Below are 20,679 nucleotides of genomic sequence, written 5' to 3'. Positions count from 1 at the left end.
TAGGATAAATTCTGAAATTTTATCAAATAAAAACATGATAGTCTGCCCTTGGAAGCTAGAGACAAGGCTTTAACCTGGAACCTACTAAAGTCTATTCCTGTTAAATTGACAAGTTGCAAAAACAAAGGGCCAAGGTGAAGACCCATGTGGGGATAGAAGCCGACCACTATGCATGCACTGCGTGCTCCTCGTGTGCAGTATTGTCATGGGTTATTTCCCATAGCATACACAAACTTCATTAAGAACCTCACATCGCAAATAGCATAAATCAATGTATCTGTTGTTCTTCCAGAAGAAACTATTATTTTTGTTAGGATTCTGCTCCTGTCTGCCTACCTGCGATATCAGGAGCCTTCTGTGCCTACCTGTGATGTCATTGCCTACCTGCCATGGGGGCATGGCCCTACCCAAGATTATAAAAAACCCTCCTCTCCCTCTCTCTCTCCTCTCTCTCTCTCTCTCTCTCTCTCACCTTTCTCTTTCTTCCTCACTCTCCCTGTCTCTCTGCCTCTCTTTCTGGGGTACCCTTCCCCCCTTTCCTTCTCTCCCCATACTCATTTAATAAACCTCATGTAATCTAATATCTGTTACCTGGCATCTTTTTATCTTATTTCTTATTACTAATTATAAAAACGTCATTGTCTTCTGAAGTATTTTAATTAGTTGAATGTGAACATAATAGAAAATTGGAATTTAAGTGTCCTTATGACATAAGACTCGTCTTTAGGGAGTTCTATTTTTGTTTTTGTGTCCAGAGTGGGGCTGGGGGCACACCTTTCATGGGTGCAGAGAATAACTGTGCCTCTTAACAGAGGACTCTCCCGCTGTTCATTAGCATATGAAATGAGCATCTATATTACTTAAAGATTTTGTCTGTCCTCACTAATAACTGAGGCACACAAAATCCTGAGCAGAAGTCTCCAGGTATTTCTCACCTGTTTATGCCTAAATATTTAAAACCGAAATGCTTTTTTCTAATGATAAAGTAGCAGTGAGCATGGGTGTGCTTGATTACTACAGGAAAAGACTAAAACCATCAGTTAGCTGTATCCTTACTTTTATAAATAGCATTAGCATTTGTGTGCGTTGTTCTAGCTTTCACAAGCTGTACACACACTTGACTGGGAAGTTGACATATCATCACATACTTGATGTTTTAGCCCATTTTCCACTTAATTATCAGCAGCATTTTTGAGACATTCTTCTGACTTGAAGTTTGCTCCTAGGAAAAGAACTGGTGGTTTATTGTGATAATTTGCATCTTTGTGACTGTTGGTGAACTAAGGATTTTATGGATTTATTGGCATTTTCCATCTCCCATAGTTGCTTTTCTCTTCTGGTTGTTGTTGTTGTTGTTGTTGTTATTGTTGCTGCTGCTGCTGTTGTTGTTCCCCAGTGTCTGGGATTAAACCTATTGATTCTGATTTGCTAAGCAAGAACTCTACCACTGGACTACACCCCTCAGCCCCTTTGACATTTCCTTTTGAGTCATCTGTCTGTCTGTCTGTCTCTTATAAGGAATATTTATCCTTTTCTGTTGACATGTTTAACAAATAGCATCCTCATGCCAGTGTCAGGCTTGTGTTTAAATTTTTCTTGTTTGAGTTATTTGAGATGGCCCTCAGTGGTCAGATCCTCACTAGTTTTAAACAGCAAGTGACCTACAAACCGTAAACTCCTAAGAGCTGGTGAACCCTAAAGCCTGGAAGCTGGGGCAGGATTAACCCAGCTCAGATGTACTCAGCCTGCCTTCTAACTAGGTCAGTCTGCAGTGACTCTCCCAAGCTCTGGGCTATTTTTAATCAGCGTTTCTTTTGCCCATGAAAATGAGAATTGAGAAAACCTACGGATGCACCTCACATGGTTGCTGTTAGTAAAACTATGTGCAGAAGATCTCATCTGAAGAACCAGAAGATAGGAGACTCCAGCAGCCACAGAGCAAGCCCCTGTCTGCAGGGAGGGGTCAGCTCCTCTGGGAGCCTCCTGCCCCTCTCTGGGGGTGGGGGGTGGGGAGAAGGGGGTTACCAACACAAGCGCCGGGGCATCCAGGTGACTGTCTTTGGTGTGGTGCTTTTCATAGGCATCCAGTGGTTTTCCCTTCTTCCTTCTCCATATCACTCTCTTCAAATAATCACCGCCTTGATTTTTATGTCCCTTTGTTGGTTCTCCACTGGGCTAGGTGAGTCACGCAGATAGCAGATGCTGTTTCCACATCTGGGACATAGAGAGCATCTGTTTTTGTTGTAAGAACATGTTCTCACAACAGTCTGTGTAGGTACAGGGGAGCACTCGATGATGGCTTGCCACCCTAATTGGTCCATTAAACCTATTCACTGTCTCATGAAGTTCTAGGAAGATTGGAAAAAAACCGCTGACCCACATCAGACTGCTGGAGCCTGCTAATGGAGTTTAATATCTATTTTTGCCATCTTTAAAAATGCATTATGGATTTATATTTAAGGCCTAAAAAAGCAGGAATTGATTACTAAGTCATTAAATTCAGTTACCTTCTTCCAAGACAATCTGGTGACTCTGTAAATTTTCAATCAGCATGCTTCTGCTGGTATATCTGAGTAGGAAAGAGGATTTGCTGCTGTGATGTGTTGATTTTATGGGAAATCATGTTGAAACATATAATGTAAATGGAGTCTTAAAAGGGACTTTGACCATGTCCCCTGGACGGGGAGACCTGGTGGCAATCAGAGGAAGGACAGCAGGTTACCAAGAAGAGACTTGATACCCTATGATCATATAGAGGGGGAGGTAATCCCCCTCAGGGACAGTCATAGGGGAGGGGAATAAGGGGAAATTGGGAGGGAGGGAAGAATGGGAGGATACAAGGGTTGGGATAACCATTGAGATGTAACAAGAATAAATTAATAAAGGAGGAAAAAAAAAGAATATATTTCAAGGTGGGCGTGGTGTGTGCCTGTAAACCCAGCACTTAGGAAATAAAGGTGGGAGGAAAATTAAGAGTTCCAGGCCATCCTCCAATGCATAGGGAGTTCAAAGCCAGGCTAGGCTCACAAGGCCCTGCCTTGAAGGGATGGTGGTGGTGGTGATGATGATGATATTGATGATGGTGATAATAATGATTGATGATGATGATTGATGATGGTGATAATAATGATTGATGATGGTGATGATGGTGGTGATGATGATGGTACAGCAGAGAACTCCATCCTCTTGGAAACAGAGTACACTCTTGGTAGATCTTGAGCTGTTCATAAAGTGACTAAATGTACTTTTGTTATGCTTACAGTTCAGGAATCATTGCACTTGGCTAGATTTATTTTGTAATAAAACTTAAATCTAATACGTGATAAAATGCCTCCAGTTCTTTGTCTGTGCAGACACTGGCAAGGAACGCTGAAGCTATACGCCGTTGCCTGTCACGTGGTTCCAGAAACTGGGTTGGATCTTAGTACTGGGAGGAGAGAATCTAAGGAATTCGCCAGTCATTTGAGAGTTTAATAACTTAGTAAAGAATGCAGTTAAGGGGCTGGAGAGATGGCTCAGTGGTTAAGAGCACTGTCTGCTCTTCTAAAGACACCGGGTCCAATTCCCGGCACCCACATGGCAGCTCACAGCGGCCTGTAACTCATTCCAGAGGCTCTGACACCGTCACACCAAAGAGAATGTAGCTAATGCATCACCCATCCACATCATACTGGAGTGGGTGTTTGGGGAAAGAGGGGAAATGGGGCAAAAACATGAGATTGATGTTTGTAACGCGGTCACAAGCTACAGTCCAACAAAAAAGCCTTGGTTACTATTGTGTTCTCGTCAAACAGAGCATGGAGTTAGCCTTTTATCTTACTTTATAGGAAAAGAAGCATAAAATATTTTTTTCTTGCTTTTGCATTGGAACACTGCCAGAGTTTCCTGCGGCTCATGTTGTTTAACGTGGGATCCATCTTGGCTCTAAGAGAGAAAACTGGTCTTCCTGGACATGGATCTTCAAGGTTGAGGCTAAGAGTAAGATTCTCAAGTCAGTTGATGCCTTCTGGGCATTTCCACATGACGATCCCCTTTATCACAGGCCAATAGTCCCACCTCCAGTTGCCTTTTGCTTACTTTTCATACTTAATTTTGGATAGCTTGAAGTTAGGAAGCATAGCTTTTCTCATTTGATGAAATCCAGTAGACTTTTTTATTTTGTAAAGGAAAAAGTTTTTTTTTTTTAAATCTGAAAATGATACACTGTATGTGTAAGAATAGATAGTATTCTTTCCTCTGGAAGTTATAACAAGTTGCTTGTAATTGAAATAGACAAAGGGATACAGGAGAAGCTTACATTTCTTTTCTGTCTGTTTTGGAGAAGCTGTTCTAGTCTGTTTTAGAACAACATTAATTTGAGAGTTTTACATTCAATTCTGTTTCTACTTTCATTAGCATTCCTGTGTTTATGAAGCAGCGCAAAGTTGCATTAATTTTTTTTAAGATCAGTAATGAACAGGATTAAGCCTTTTTCATATAATGTCAGGCCTCAGGAAGAATTGAGGAGTTGCAGGAATGTTACAAAGATTTCCTGTGTTCCTTTCGCTCAGATTCCTGTAGTGTTAACTTAATTTTTAAAAATTTATTACTAAAAACATAGTTTGAGTAAAAAAAGATTTAACTAGACTCAAAGACATTAACTTTTTAAAAATTATTTATTTAAAAATTTTTTCATGTGCATTGGTGTTTTGCTTGCATGTGTGTCTGCTTGAGGGTGTCAGACCTCTCAGAAGTGGAGTTATATCCTGCTATGAACTGCCATGTGGGTGCTGGGAATTGAACCAGGCTCCTCCGGAAGAGCAGCCAGTGCTCTTAACTGCTGAGCTATCCATTTCTCCAGTCCCATGACTTTAACTTTTTTTCTATTTTTAATTGTAAAAAAGAAAATCAAGAAAAGATCAGTCTTCTGAGCATATTTTATCTCTCAAATGCAAGAAAGTAGCTTTGGTATAACCTATTGTCCGCAGCACTTGTCCCTGTGATGGGCAGCCTGGGTGAAGCACTGCTCTTTCCCTCTGTAACGTTAGCTCGCCCTCAGGGTCTCTCTGTGTAGTTTCTAACACTAACTTTTTTGAAGTGTTTAGGCCAGTGTCTCCATGGCAGTGTCTCTGTCTGGGGTTTGGCTAATAGGTGATTTAAGTTTAGGTTCTGTGTTTGGGGCAGGAACGCGCAGAAGCAGTGTTTGATTGGGCACGTACTGTATCCAGAGGCTGGGCTTGTCCGAGTCCTGGTGATGATAACCTTGTCCACCTGGATAGGGTGTATCAAACAGCTAGTTTTTGTTTTGTAATTTTATTGTGGGAAGATGTTTGAAGGTTTGTGAATGCGCTCACCTTCCTTGTCTGTTTTCCCATGAGTTTTAGCCTCAGTTATTCTTTCCTGAAGCAATTACTGTTCTGTTAGATGCCAAGTAGAGATCCGTTAGTTCATCATTCTTTCTACAATTATTAGTTGGCTTTCTGCCATAAAACCTGCCTCCCCTTTTATTTTATTTTTATCAGTATGTACTGATGATTTCTTTTCTTCTATTATTCTCCCTCCTTCCCCCCCCCCTCTCTCTCTCTCTCTCTCTCTCTCACACACACACACACACACACACACACACACTGAGACAGGGTTTCTCTGTGTAGCCCTAGCTGTCCTGGACTCGCTTTGTAGACCATGCTGGCCTCGAACTCACAGGGATCCACCTGCCTCTGCCTCCTTTGAGTGCTGGGATCACAGGCAGGCACCACCACACCCGGCTTTGTTATAATTCTTTTTTACTAATTACATATTTTATGCCAAAATTCTCTCATCTATGATGAGCGAGACTTCACAGTTCAACAGGCAGCCTTGTCCATGACATGTAATTTGTAAAATTACAAATAATCTAAAGTTAGGCTGTGTCCTATATAAATGAGGATGCTTCCGTACAGTTCAGTGTTGTGTAGCCACTAGAAAAGCTGTTCTGGAAACACTCTTGTCACCCCACAGACATCCAGGGAGTAGATTCTAGCGTGACATGAAAATTCTGGGTTTGTATCATACACACAAATATGTATAATATTTGAAGAAAGCCTGTAAGTGCACATTCTAAAACGCTTGTGGTGTTTGTGTCTGAGCTGACACTGCAGCTTCTTGTAAGCATTGTGCTCGTTTATATTTCTATTTTCTACACTTACATTTGTTCCTTGATCTGTTTTGATGAGTAAGGCTCCATTATTACTGGAAATTGACAAATACACTGGATAGTCGGCCATTGCAATTTGAAGTAAAGCTTAGGCTCCTAGGAAACGTTAGTCAATGTGTTTCTGGATTGATAAAACGAGGGAAAGCCTTTCCTGCCAGGAAAAGTCATGTGGGCTTCCTGCCGGCAGAGTCACGTTCCCGAAGGGAGAGCCATGCGGCCTGCCTGAAGGAAGAGTCACATGGGCTTTCTGAAGGGTGACAGCACTTGCTTGGGCTCTGAGAGCACCTGGAAGGTGGATCATAGACAAGACTGAAGAATTGTACCTGTGGAGCGAAGAGCACAGTGAGCCATGAAGCACAGGATGGCACGCCTTAAAGCATCTATTCTGTGCATAAAGGGAAGTCCGGTATCTGAGGAAATTAATGAATAGCCCTTTTGAAAGTAGGTCATAGTCCTCACTTCTGTTTCTGGGCTAGCATGAGACTCCAGCCGCTGCGTCCTGCCACTAATCCTCAATATCAGTAAAATCCCCTCTGAAATGCATTGTAATCAACCCAGAAGACTTGGCACCAAAGTAGAGAGCTCCGATACAATATCCTGTTAAGATCCACCAGAAGTGCATGGAGGAGCGGAACTGTGGCAGAATTTCTGTCCACTGAAGGAAGCATTGGACTCTGCCAGCAGTTTCAACTCAAATAACCCACCAACCAGGCAGTGCACTATGCTTGGCTGTTTAGTAAGCTATTTGGCTTCCAGCATACACATTTTTTCTTTTATTTTTGAAGTAATCATTTCATCATTTTCGTTCCCTTTCCTCCCTCCAAACCTTCCCATATACCCATCTCAAAGCCGTGGCTTCTTTCTTCATTAATTGTTGTTACACAAATGTGTGTGTGTGTGTGTGTGTGTGTGTGTGTGTGTGTACATATATATTCCCAGATATAACCCTTGAAGTCTGTGTAATGCATACATGTTTTGAGTAGCTCCAGTGTAATTACCCCTAAACCATCAGGAGGCTCACAAATGCGCAGGCGTTTGAGGACAGCTGGCTACAGTTGGTGGCAGGCCTGTAACCACAGTAGTGAGAAGACCGGAAGACAGCATGGTAGAAGGGTGTCACTGATGCTCTGACTACTTCATGGAGAACCTAGCTTTGGCCACTACTGTGAAGTACAGACATGAAGAAAATTGATTTTTGTAACTTGAAGTCTGCATGTAGGAGCCAAAAGTAATGTGCATGCGACTTCAAACAAACAAACAAAGCCAGGCCCGGTGGCAAATGCCTGCGAGGCAGAGGCAGGCAGATCTGTGTGCGTTCGAGGCCAGCGTGGTCTACAGAGCGAGCCCAGGACAGCCAAGGCTACGCAGAGAAACCCTGCTCCAAAACAAACAAAAAAATAAACCAAACACACAAAACCTAAACAAGTATGTCACACCCCCTTTTCTAAAGAGAATGATCACGGGGTTGGACCTGGTGGCTCACACCTACAAAGGCAGCTAAGACAGGAGGACCAAGGGCCTAGAGCTTTTGTCACTGTCGGAGGCACTGTAAATTTGGGGCTAACCAGGCAGCAGGTGCTTTTCCAGTGTTGTAAATGTGTCCTCTGGGAACTTCCTAAGGGAAAGAAAAGAGAATAAGACGGCCGCTGAGAGACAGTTAACATGCCTGTGAGTGCTGCAGACAGGGGCCTTCTTGAGCACAAAGGAAGGGAAAACTAGGAATTAAAATAAAGGGGTCCAGCCGGCCGTCTGGGTGTGGTGACCCACACCTTTAATCTCAGCACAGTGGTGAATTCAAGGCCAGCCTGGTCTAGAAAAGTGAGTCCAGGACAGCCAAGGCTACACAGAGAAACCCTGTCTCGAAAAACCAATTAATTAATTAATTAATTAATTAAAATAAAGATATCTGAGGAAAGCGGTGTGCTGTGGGACTCTTGAACTGACATTGTGACTAGAAACAAACCAATTAGCAGGAGCCGACAGCTGCCTACCTAGCTGGAGTCCTTTAATTGTGACTAGTGCACATATACAGGTTTTTGCTTTTAAGTTTTTAAGAAACAAACAAACAAAAAACAAAAACCACTCACTCACCACATACATTCCTTTATGAAATGAACCTCTACTCTTTTCTTTTCTATAACTACAAGTAAAATACATGTGAAATCTCTTTCTCAGTATTCACCTCCAGATAGTAATAGCGAAGCTCCTAAATGGTTTGTTAAAACATCAAATCCCACTAAACACCAAAGATTAATCTGTATCATTTGATCATTCATTTTGATCACTGTGACAAACCTAGTTTATTCTTCTTGTGTGAAATACCTTAAGGTCTACAAGGGAAAAAATATTTTAAATTCTTATAAAAATGAGAATGCACTCTCAAGTGCAGAGTCGGTTTCAGGTAGCTGGTTAGTGTTTTGTCAGCGTGACACACGCTAGAGTCATTTGGGCAGAAGGATCCTCAATTGAGAAAACGCCTCCATCAGATGGGCCTGTGTGCACGTGTGGGGGGCGTTCTCCTGATCAGTGATTGATATGGGAGGGTCCAGCCCTCCATGGAGTGTTCCAACCTTGGGCAAGTGGTTTTAGTTTATGTGAAAAGACATTGGGTAAAAGCCAAACAGCGTTCCTCTGTGGCTTCTGCTTCACTTCTTGTCTCTAGGTTGCTGCCTTGCTTGGTTTCTGCCTCAGTTTCCATAAGTGATATTCTTCTGTGCCTGGGACATGTAAGCTAAGTAAACCTGTCCTTGCTAGGTTGCTTTTGGTCACTGCCTTTATCACAGCAACAGAAAGCAGACTGCGACTGTATGTAAGGGATTGACCAGTCCATGTGAGCTCTCAATCACTAGGGAGGACACCCAGGTCTTTGTCCCTTCATTTACATGTTCCTTAACTGTCCCTGTCCAGAACAGGAAAGGATGCTAGATCCTCAAGTCTCTGTTGCATGAAACATTGTTACAAACAAGCAGAGGACCGGGAAATGGGGAGATATTTGTCAAAGGGCACAGGGTTTGAGTTACAAGTTCTGGAACCCTGCCATACAGCGGGGCAGCAACAGAGGACACTGTACTTGAAACTCGCTAGGAGAGATCTACATTCTCAGCACACACACACACACACAATGTGAGGCGATGGGGGCGCTAATTAACTCCATTGTGGTAATCACTTTACAGTGTGTGCATAAGCATGCTATTATGTTATACACCTGAAACGTACAAATGTACTTCTCAATTACGTGTCAGGAAAGCTAGGGGTGGGGAGACAAACAAACGCTGTAAGATGTTTCATAACCACAGAATTCCTGTCGTATAAAAAACCAGTAGACCAGTAGCCAGGCGTTAAGGAAGAAAAGCAAAGGAAGGGGGTGAGGTGCAAACTCAGTGGGAGCATAATAAATGCTCTGCCCCGTGCCCAGTTACCATGTCTTCTCAGTTATCTCTCCCATCTCAAGGATGGCATGCAGGCTAGGGTTGGGGAAGAGCTCTGGTGGGGCTTGGTCCTGACCAAGTTACAGCTGAGGCCAACTGTAGCGAGAGAGCAGGAGATGGATGGATGAACACGTGGAAAGGAAGCAGGCAGCCCTCAGACTTTCTTCTTAGGGTCTGCTCTGTAGTCAGGGTTACCTCCTCATCCACCACCTCCCGCTGTGAAATGTTTTCATGTTTATATTTGCTAGAGATCACTCATAAACTGTTTATTTCCTCACAGCTTATTGGGATTTGTGTACATTTAATCTCTACTTAAGTGATTTCCATCCCTTTAAATAGTAAGCTACCAGTTTGACCCTTATTCATCTGTCAACATCATCCATCGATATAGTTTTGCAATACATTGAAAAGCCAAAAATGGAGCGATAAGCCAGGGCTTTTGGCCTGAGGAAGTAGCAAGAAGGACAGCTACTCCCAGGACTGCACCGCTTTCCGTGCCACGCAGCTTAAGATGAGTCATTCACGGCACCCACCGCTGTGTCCCGGGCATAGACGTCTCCTGCAGCCACTTGTCCCATAGAAAGCCCTTTGTTCTCTTTCCTCTTGTTGACCGTCAGCTGTTCTGCTGCGGGAACGCATCAGCGCTTAGTTAAAACACTGTTGTTTTCAGGAAAGAGTGGAGCGCTGTGTCCACAGTGTCCTCCCCTGTCCCTCCCTTTCTTCCCTCCTTGTGGTACCAGTCATTTCCCATCAGCAGGCCATCCTGGCCCAAATGCTTCTGGGATGCTCGGCCTCGCCTTACGCCAAGAGCACATGCTGCACCAGAGGATGGTGTAAGAGTTATAGAAAGAGACTGACCCTTAGAGGGGACCCTGCAGTCTCTCCTATTTACAAATACCCTCCACATGCATCTCTCCCTATACTCTAAGTAATTCCACACTTCTTACAGTGCCTACTGCAGTGTGAATAGACTGTGCTGTTTAAGCAATGCTACTCTTCCACAGTGTGCTCGACCAGAAGTTGATTGAATCTAAGGACTTGAGACGAACTTCCATGGTAGTCTGTCTCCATGTTGCCCAGGCATCCTACAGGCGTCCTTGACCTACAGACAGGTCAGCCCACATGTGTGAAGCTCTCCGGATGACATCTGACCCCAAGTAAATCATCATTAAGTTTGAGCTCCACAGCAGGACTTTCCAGGCTGAAGATCGGTGGCCTGGGGTTGTGAGACCCTGCATCAGTGAACTTGTCCACACTGTGCAAGCTGGTTTTGACAGCGTAACAAGCTGGGGGCAAGAGTGATAGCAGCAGCTGCGATGGTGGGCCCTGAGCGGGCTGGGGTGCACTGCGAGAAGCCTGCACCCCATCGGCTCCTGCTCAATAATCTGTCCTCTCAAGGGCTTCATAAATGATTCATTGCCAAGTCCAGTGTCTGCTTGAGTCTCTTCCATCTTAGAAACCACGGTACCCAGCCTTTCACTGGGGCCAGCCACGTCACTGGGAGACACTCAACATAACTTTCTTCTAAAAGCCCAAGTCTCCTTTTTGAAGTTGGACCCATAGCTAACTGAAATTCATCAGGTTAATTGGCTTTAATCAGAGTTTTCTGAACTCCACGTCACATGTATAAGTTTTCTGTTATGCCTCTACCCAAAAGCCCTGTAAAGCTCAGCATCATGGTTCAGATCTGTAATCCCAGCACTGGATTGACAGAAGTAGGAATTTCATGAATTTAAGGTGAGCCTGGGCTACATAGCAAGTTCCATCCAGTCCAGCCTTAGCTACATGGTGAGCTGCTGTCTGAAAAAAGCAAAGAGAGACTGGACACGTGGCTCAGTGGTTAAGAGTATATACTGCTCTTGCAGAGGACACTGAGCAGCTCACAACCACTACATACAGGTAGACTCCATCTCTGGCCTCTGTAGGCACATAAACACATAAATAAAAATAACATTTGTCTTTTTAAAAAAACAAAAACCTCTTTATAGCTGAGTAAAGCTGGGGAGGGGAGAGGCGGCCCTTCTCAGGAAAGACACACCAATTAGTTGTTTAGTGTTCAATGGTCAAACCCGGAAAGTATACATGCAAGTTACATTAGAAGTATTCAACTGTTTATATTTATAATAACAATGAAAAAGGAAGCCATGAATTTAAAGGGGACAGGGAGGAGTATATGGAAGTGTTTGGAGTGGGGAAAGAGAAGAAAAGAAATGTTGTAATTAAAATACCATCAGAGATGGGGTTGGGGAGGGAGAGAGAAAATTAAAAAATAAAGCAAAATGGCAGCAGAGGCACTGAACCCAGAGTTCCATGTGGCTCCCCGCTGACTGCAGCAGATTCTCAGGCCCTGTGCACAACCAGTGCAGAATATTCTAGAGCTTTAGAGTTTGTATCTCTTTGAAGACTTTCATCATTCCTTAGAACAAAGCCAGCTAAGCTTCCCTTGGCGCGATGGTGACTCAGTGGCTCCATGGCTGTCCTCAGCAGCAGAGGGGCGGAAGAACAGAGGTCTCTCTGCATGACCGAGTCTGAATGATGCTTCTAGTACAGGAACAGAGTTAGTCGGGACCTTGGAGGACTTAAATGCCATTGTTAGTGCACCCCCAAACCAAAAGGCAAAAGAGCCGGGAGAAATAGAAAGCAACGCACAGATGCTTTTAATCAACAATTTCATTTTTCAGCGTGCTTCATGCACTGCCTGTTTGAGGACTCCCTGCCCCCAGCCAGTGCATCCCTGAGATTACTGTCTTTTCACAGGCTTTTTTTTTTTTTTTAACCAGGAAAGGCCTCCCAGCCTGCAGCCCAGGCTCCTGTGAGCTTCACTGATTCTTTTGAACAGAACTTTTACTTGGTTCAGTGAGCAGGGCTGCTTGGTTAGAGGCCTCATCACCCCTTTTTCTTTCTCCCGACTGCACCTCAAGCTCTAAGAGAGGATCTTAGTGCCATAAGCAGCTCTTGTTGACCACTTGGCGCTGGCCGGGCTGAGGGACCCAAAGCGAGAGGAGGGAGCCATGCAGTTATGTTGCGGCGTATTCGAGAAGGGGTCTTGGGATGGAAGATGCTGAAATGGACTGTAAGTTTCCCAGCTCAAGTGCGTCATGAAAATCTTAGTAAGAGTCCGTAGGAGTTTAGTGGTCACTTGGCCAGTTTTGACAAATTAACGTTTTTAACAGGTGGTGGCAGGGTAGGAAGGTTCTTACTAGATCCACTTGCTCAAATGAGAAAGAACTTTTTAAGTTTCGATATTTTTAGAAAGCAGAGTGGGGTTTAAAATTGTCTTTGCTGTGTTATGTAACTGATGTGAGTGTTCCTGTCATGTCCTGGAGCCCTGCGGGCTGCTTCAGCCATTCTTCCCTGTCCTTGTTGCAGATGCTTTCTTACAACAAAGACAAAAACAAAAACAAACAAACAAACAAAAACAAGAGCCCTAACCACCCGTGGGTTCTCCCTAAAGCACTGCACGTCCGCAGCAGACCACACGCACAGTTAAGCCACCATCTGAAGAAATGTTTGGTACGTCGTTGATGATGTCTTAACTGCCCCTAATATTTCCATATGGATCAGAAAGGGAGGGCTGGGAAACAGCTCCTTTTCTTTGTCGAGTTATATCTGCAAATGCCTTTGTTACTAGAAAGGGTCGTATTTGTCTCACTACCCGCCCCGCCCCCCCCCCCCCCCCCCCGTGTGTGTGTGTGTGTGTGTGTGTGTGTGTGTGTGTGTGTGTGTCTTTCTCTCTTTCTCTCTCTCTCTCTCTCTCTCTCTCTCTCTCTCTCTCTCTCTCTCTCTCTCTCTACCTTCTTCTTTTATTAATTTCAGGAACATGGCCTGCATTTCCCTCTCACCTTTTCCTACCAGATAACTTTCCTTGTCTTGGCTTGTGAACACAATTTCATATGGGCGCCACAGAGAAAACGTGGCACATGGGTTCTCAGCTGCTACTTGGAAGGGCTATTTCTGTCACCTTATTTTCTTCTCAGGTAGTTTCTCTGGTAGATGCTCACCCAGCTTAAATTTGGAGAGTAAGGAAGAACTTGCTACGTTTAAATATATCTCATAAGTATTACTTATAATATTTACTGTAAAACACTCACTATGGGAAAGACAAGAATTTTATGTAGTTATTAATCTCCAACAGCCACTAGGACATAACTCACGGTCTGAATAAGAGTTATTTACACTTTCTGATTTAAAAATATAGAATCAGGGCAGCATATTTGAAAAAGCTTTGACTTTTGATCTGCGCTTACCTTTTAGCTCTGACATTTGCTAATTTTGAGATGTCAGAAAATTATCAATCAAAATTACAAAAAATGTTATATTCTGTGATCGTGTCAGTATTGTTGTACAATGGATCATCTCAGATTTTAGGCTTCCACATCTACTAAAGTAAAGCAAAATGCCTCCTGTATGATATGGTCAGCTAACTAATTTTCACATTCTCTTTGCTCTTGATTGTATTTTATAGATACAGCTTTCTACGTAAAAAGTACATTTACAGGGTGGGAGGCGGAGTCAGGAGTAGAAGATTTTTCTGCGTGTTCACGGCCCCCTGTTTGACCCTTAGATTTACATTGAGTTATCATGTCTTAGGATAAGACAGTGATGAATACACAGAGGGTCTCATTATTCAGATATGACACTTTATACATTTTATTTAGATATGTTTGCCAACATCAGATGAACTACAACTGCCTCAGCAGGAAATGGGATACATTTCCAGCCGATAGATTTCAAATGGAGAGAGGTAGAGGCTAAGCCAGAGAACTCTTAATACCCTAGATAAATTCTTATATGACGTTGGATTTTAGTCCTGTTGTTCCCTTTCCTTCTTTTCATTTGCACAGACCCCGCAGAAGCACACAACACAGAAGCCATGTGTTTCCATGGACCGAGGCTTCAGTGTGAGGCCGTAGCTTTAGAGAGGGGATAAGCAGATTATACAGCTATGCATGTCCTCTGCTCAGCCCTGGGCATGCGCACAGGTGGGAGAAACCCGTTTCATTCTAACTGTGCAGTGGCCACCTGGAAAGGGACAGTCAGGGACTAGAGAGTCGGAAACATCCAGCCCCTCTGCTGGTCTGTGTAGTAGCTCACACCACTTTCCCAGCACCCAGTGCACAGTGAGGGGAGGGGAGCTCCTGGAGTCTTGCCCCCAAAGGCTGGCAGCCCCACCCCCACCCCACCCCCACCCCCACTCCTGCCCAATCCATCCAGTAAGTTAGTGAATTTGTCCTCAGCCTCCAGTAGGACTGGGAAGCAGAAGAGGCCACGCCCCTTTCCCCGAAGCATTTCTGAGATGAGTGGAGCATTGTTTTTGCTATTGTTGTTTTGTTTGTCAGTAGAAATTGAAAGTGTCAAGCACCATCATTCACTGACTGTATCTTCCAAGACTTCAAAGTATGCTAGGTTAACCGTGATTTAACTTACTTCTCCTGAACAAAACACAAATACTCAAAGGAGGTAATGTCTGAGAGGGGTGAATTAGGAACAGAAATTAAAGTTCTTTTTCTAGGAACTAACTGTGTGTTGCTCCTGGATCCTCCAGCTGTCCAGCCATTCAGTGTGTGTTCTAGAAATGAGATAGCAAAAAAGGAAGAGGAAGAGACTCAATCACCAGGGCCATTACAAGGTAGTGGCACATGTTGTCACATAACCTGACGGTGTGTACCATGTCGAATTCCAAGACTTAACACCTATCTTCTAGGTGAAAATCATACATCCAATTAAAGCCATTAAAATATTCTAATGGCATTTTACTGAGTTGTTATTTAGGAGTGATTCTCACAACTGAAATTTTACTGCTGAATTTCAGGCCCTTGTATAATAATAACAACACTAATTTGTATCTCATTTTACAACCTCGGAGGAACATAAAGTTTTTATTGAACTGTAAACTGGCAGGTCTTTCAAACTTTCAGATTTTTAACACTTGTGAACAACTAATATGTAACTACTCGTCATGAATAAGAACAGTTGTGCTTTTTTTAATACCAGAGACATTTTGCTCAGCGAAATCTAAAATGCCTGATCATGTGTTGACAAGTGCGTGTGTATAAATAAGTTCCATGATACTAATCGTTAGGTTTGCTGATATGTACCTTACTTCAGAATATCCACAGGAATTCTTAAAGACATGATTTTTAATGAGAAATTGTTTTTCTTCAGTCCTATTCCATTTTAAAAGTTAATACCACAGACCATTTCTGCACTGTAATCTGTTAGGTTATACAAGTATGTTCTTATGTCTTCAAGAACAACAAAATAGCATGACCAAAGAGCAAGTAATGTGACAAATGGCCAAGAAAGTGAAAGTTAATATTTAATCTTTCTGCTTACTTGATTTGATATAATATTAACAATGAAAGGTTTCGTGGAATTCTGTAACAACCCTCATAAAGTTAAAGATTAACACTTTTAAGTAACATCTTAAGACTTCTTAAGGCTAGGGGTCTAGTATATGCTTGGCAAGTGGGAAGCCCAGGATTTGATCCCTGGAGCCAATATGAAAGCTTCTTACCCTGAGAGGTTCAGTTTTATAATATTTTTCTGATAATCAAAATTCCCAACTTAAGGTGGAAGCAAAATGAAAGTGTGATGTCAGTCATAGTCAATATAAAAAGAAAAGAAATGCATCATCCAGGGACCTGAGCTGGGTGAAGTGAGATCACCAAGAACTAAGAAACATGTTTATGTACTTATGTTTTTCTACGTGTGAGAGTTTATCCTTACCAACTGTGGAGCTTGGAGTCCTCTTAAATATTCTTTATAGGCTCATAAGGTATATTAAGTATGTTTAAAGGTTAATGGCCAGGCAGCTGGTGCTGGTACACGCCTTTAATCCTAGCACTTGGGAGACAGAGGCAGGCAGATCTCTGAGTTCAAGGCCAGCATGGTCTATAGAGTGAGTTCCAGGACAGCCAGAACTGTATAGACAAACCCTAACTTGGGGGAAAAAACAAAAACAAAAAATAGTAACAGTGAAAACACAACCAGTGGGTGCTTGTGGCCAGATGGGGGCCCATGTACTTAGGTGGTTCTTAGTCATGTGAGAGTGTACCGTGCTTGTATGGACTTTGCTTTTGCCATCTATAACTGCAGCACCTGAGCTGACTGAAAGAGCCTAAGCCTTATATCCACCTGGGGTGTGAAATCAAATAATGTGGTCTTGTGCATCCAGAAGGATTGTGTTCCTCATTATATTAATTGTGCTTCCGGCTTACAGCAGTTGATCCTTCTTAAACCCCAGAACAGATCTGGGGCGTGGCGTCCGTCATGGTATGTACTTAGCAGTTACGTAGCCAACAGCAATAGATGAGGTGAAGTCGCCCGTGACAGTGGGTGAGGCTAGGTTCTATGTCACAACCAGGCAGGTTGTAAACTTGCTTCTTTTGGAGGGTAAAGGCAGCACAGAAGAGCCTTCTGACCTGTAAGAAATGGGACGGTTTTTCCAAGTGACAACCCGCTGCCCACCTGTAATCCCAGCACTGGCCCGGGCAGTTACAGCAGAGAAGCAGGAGCCGGGGCCAGGCCGCGCACTGTAGCAAGACCCTGTCTCAAAGCATCAAAACAAAACTGCCCACTGCAGAGTGGACTTGCTTCTTTGTGCCTTTTATGGTCTGGGTGAATTTTAGGTAGGAAATTGAGAATCTAAGTCTGTTTAAAAGGCAAAGGTGAGTCGATTTTTCAGTTGTCTTTTTAAAGGAATGCTGCTTCTCAGATTTATCTCAGGTTATGAAAATATACCTTATCACTACACAACCCTTGACAGAAACACGAAAGAGCCATTGTCCACAACCCTGTCACCATAGCGCCGCTTTAAGAGCCTTCATGTATCCGCCCTCGGCATCGGTGTGCATATTGTAATCTGGTTACTAGCCACAACATTGCCTCTCGGTGCTCTAATGTTGCTGGCCGTAAAATGATTTATGAAGGGATACTTCCCCATTGGCTATTACTTTTTTTTCCTCAGTTGTGTTTGTTTTAACAGACCACCTGTAGATATAAAAAGATTGTTTATGCTTTACATTATTTCCTTAAGGTAACATTTTAGAAGAGGGATTGTAGAGTCTATAATGTCTGTGAACAGATATTACTAAATTTCCTTTTATAATATACTATAATTTTGATTGTTGCTTTTTTTTGTTTTTTGATTTTTTTTGTTTTGGTTTTTTTGTTGTTGTTTTTGTTTTTTGTTTTTGCGGTGCTAACAATGGAGCTCAGGAACATATACCAAGGCAAATTTGCCACCACTGACCTATTTTCCCATCCTGTGTTTTGTTTGTTTTTAACCTATGGCATTTATGTACATTTAACATAAGATCAGCCCCTGATGTTTTGCAGTATAATACGGTCCTGTTAGCTCTGTGCACAGTGTTGAACAGCAGTGGGTCCCTAGAACTGACTCATGTAGCACAGCTGAATCTTTAAACGTGATGAATAGCAGCTGGGCGCAGTGGCGCACGCCTGTAATCCCAACACTCAAGAGGCAGAGGCAGGCAGACCTCCGTGAGTTCGAGGCTAGCCGGCCTGATGTACAAAGCAAGTCCAGGACAGCCAGGGATATGCAGAGTGGACCTTCTCTGCTTCTGTGAGTTTGCTGTGACTTCAAACTGCAGTTTGTCCTGTGACTCAGACATTTCTCGTAGGAAAACCCTTTCCAAGCTTACCTGGGCTGCTGCCTCCTCCGGCCATCTTTTCTCTAGCTACCCAGCACTAAATGGACATTTAAGTTGTGCCAGCATCCTGACCCTAGCCATGTATAGTGAAAACGTTTGAGCACAGAGATGCTCTCTGAGGTCCTGATTCCAGCTCTCTGGACCATAATTCTGGTGCTAGTATTTGTTGCTTGCTTGGTATTTCTTTGTTTCTTTGTCTTTAAAAAAAAAAAAAATTTAGGTCCCTCCATACTGTTTTCTATAATATCTGTACCCATTTTCCATTCCCACCAATAGTATACAAAGGTTCTAGTTTTTCTCCATCTTCATCAACATTTCTGATATTTTGGGTTTAAAAACTCCATCCTGAGTATGAGCTGCTATCCCACCATGATTTTAGTGCATGTCCGTGGTGGCTGGAGGTATTGATCACGTCATATACACTTGACCCTCCGCATTTGTAGGCTTTCTGCATCTGAGGATTCAGCCCATTACAGATCAAAATATATTTTAAAGAAATTGCATCTGCACTGAACATACATAGAATGTCTTTTTTCTTTCTTTCTTTCTTTCTTTCTTTTTTTTTTTTTTTTTTTGCCATTAACCCCACATAGGGACCAGACCTCCAACATTTGAACCCTTTGAATATAAGCCACGTGTCTCTCACAGACCGGTTACTTTTTACATTTGTTTGTTGGTGTGTTTGAGACTTGCGGGGCTGAGGCAGGAGGAGCACAGCAAGTTGTAGTCCAGCCTGGGTCAAATGAGGAGTGATTCTGATAGGGGGGAAATGGCTGACCGTTTCTAGCTCAGAATTGGAACGAAGCCGACCAACGGGCACTTGTTGATAGAGGCGCTGGCGGTTTGGGAAGAGCCTCGGGGCTCTGCGTTCCTGGTAGGCAAAGGACTACTCAGAAGCTGCTGGATAAGTACAGCGGTAAAGTATTGAAAAGTAACAGTTGTGCTGTTTTTTGAAGTCCTAAACTAACAATAAACAAGACATACATGTTATACGCAGGTAACAAGTAAGAAGTCTCACACAGAGAAAAGAAGGGCTCGGTCCTCTCAGCGGACACAAAATTCTTTGTGTCTTCTGTTTAATCTGCCTTTTGGTACAATGAACTCAGAAAGGGAGAAGGAAACTTTGTTTTCCCTTCCTTTACCCCAGAGCTAACAAATAGCTCAAAATGCGGGGAGTAGGAAACCTCTCTGTTTTTCTCAAGGGCATAATTTCCAACCATTCTGGTGACAGCTGTTGGTGGTAGGAGCCATGTACCATGCGCACAATGGCATAGCATAGGCCTGTCATCTTGTCTCTCAAGCAGCTGAGGCAGGAGGATTGAGTTTGAAGCCAGCCTGAGCTGTATAATAAGTATCAGGTTGGCCTCAGCAAGATGCTGTCTCAAAAACACAAAACAAAACAGAATGAAAATTAATTAGTCTGTTCTGTGTTTGTTGGAGTCAGAACTGGTAATAAACAGACTAACTGAACATTTGGAATTATTTTTTCAGTGTTACTTGTTGCTTTTTTTAAAAAGTTCATATTATTTAGCAAACTCTGTCAAAATATTTTATGTCCCCATTGCCTCCAGGCCAACATAAAGAAGAGCAAACAAGCTCACTAAAAGATATTGGGAATACTGATGGCCAACTGTATGCAATTAGTCATAATCACACACCATTCTCCTGTCTGTAGCAGGAAGTAGCCTCCTTGTGTGTTCTAACAGTGAGAGAAGCCCTTTACAGGTAATGGAAGTAGTTAGGGCTCCTAAGAGCTTCCAGACCCCAGACTCTCGCTGACCGCCAGCTTTTAATTCTCAGAAGGCACGTTATGACAGTGCAAACGCAGGGAGGGCAAAATCCTAAGCAATGCATTTGAAAATGCAGAGGCAGCTTGGATTTATTATAAATTAATGACATAGGATGCTTATTAATTATTAACCTCGTTGAAGTATGCTGAGTGTTTTACACGGGTCCTACCGCCAATAGCTGTCACCACAATGGCTGGAAATTATGCCCTTGAGGAAAACAGAGAGGTTTCTGCCTCTGTGCATTTTGAGCTATTTGTTAGCTCTGCAGTAAAGGAAGGGAAAACAAAGTTTCCTTCTCCCTTTCTGGATTCATTGTAGCAAAACGCAGATTAAACAGAAAACAAGGCCTGTCTGATACTTACCCAGTGTGTTCCGGATGATACGAGGGAGAGTGCACTTCAGTGTGAGGCACCCCCCGCCCCCCAAGGGCCCTGTGGGGACTGCAGAAGCTGAGCTCATCAGGAGGCGAATAAGACTGAGACCTGTTGGATTTAGGAGTGTCTGGCTCAGAGAAGGGTCACCTGAGCAGCAAGCTTTCCTACAGAGGTTCATCTGTTGTTAAAAGGAGATGTCTCTATCCCTAGATCAGTTCAGTGTAATCATTACGCCAGAGA

The 20,679-nt window shown here is 43.2% G+C and overlaps 1 protein-coding gene across 6 annotated transcripts in view; it reads left to right on the top strand.

Moving 5' to 3' along the window:
- MAP7 (microtubule associated protein 7) overlaps positions 1-20,679 on the top strand; it is a 135,032-nt gene that overhangs the window by 44,222 nt on the left and 70,131 nt on the right. The window contains exon 1 of one of the 6 annotated variants that reach the window (XM_084776280.1): positions 12,570-12,673. The exons of the other annotated variants lie outside the window; for them this stretch is intronic. Within the exon in view, the coding sequence (XP_084632406.1) occupies positions 12,652-12,673 (22 nt within the window). The 5' untranslated portion in view covers positions 12,570-12,651. Of the gene's footprint in view, positions 1-12,569; positions 12,674-20,679 lie in introns of those variants that run through there. 6 annotated transcript variants of the gene reach the window in all.

This window comes from Acomys minous (assembly GCF_964271855.1).
Source record: "Acomys minous genome assembly, chromosome: 3".
Lineage (NCBI taxonomy): Eukaryota > Metazoa > Chordata > Mammalia > Rodentia > Muridae > Acomys > Acomys minous.
This window is presented reverse-complemented; position numbering and strand designations above follow the sequence as displayed.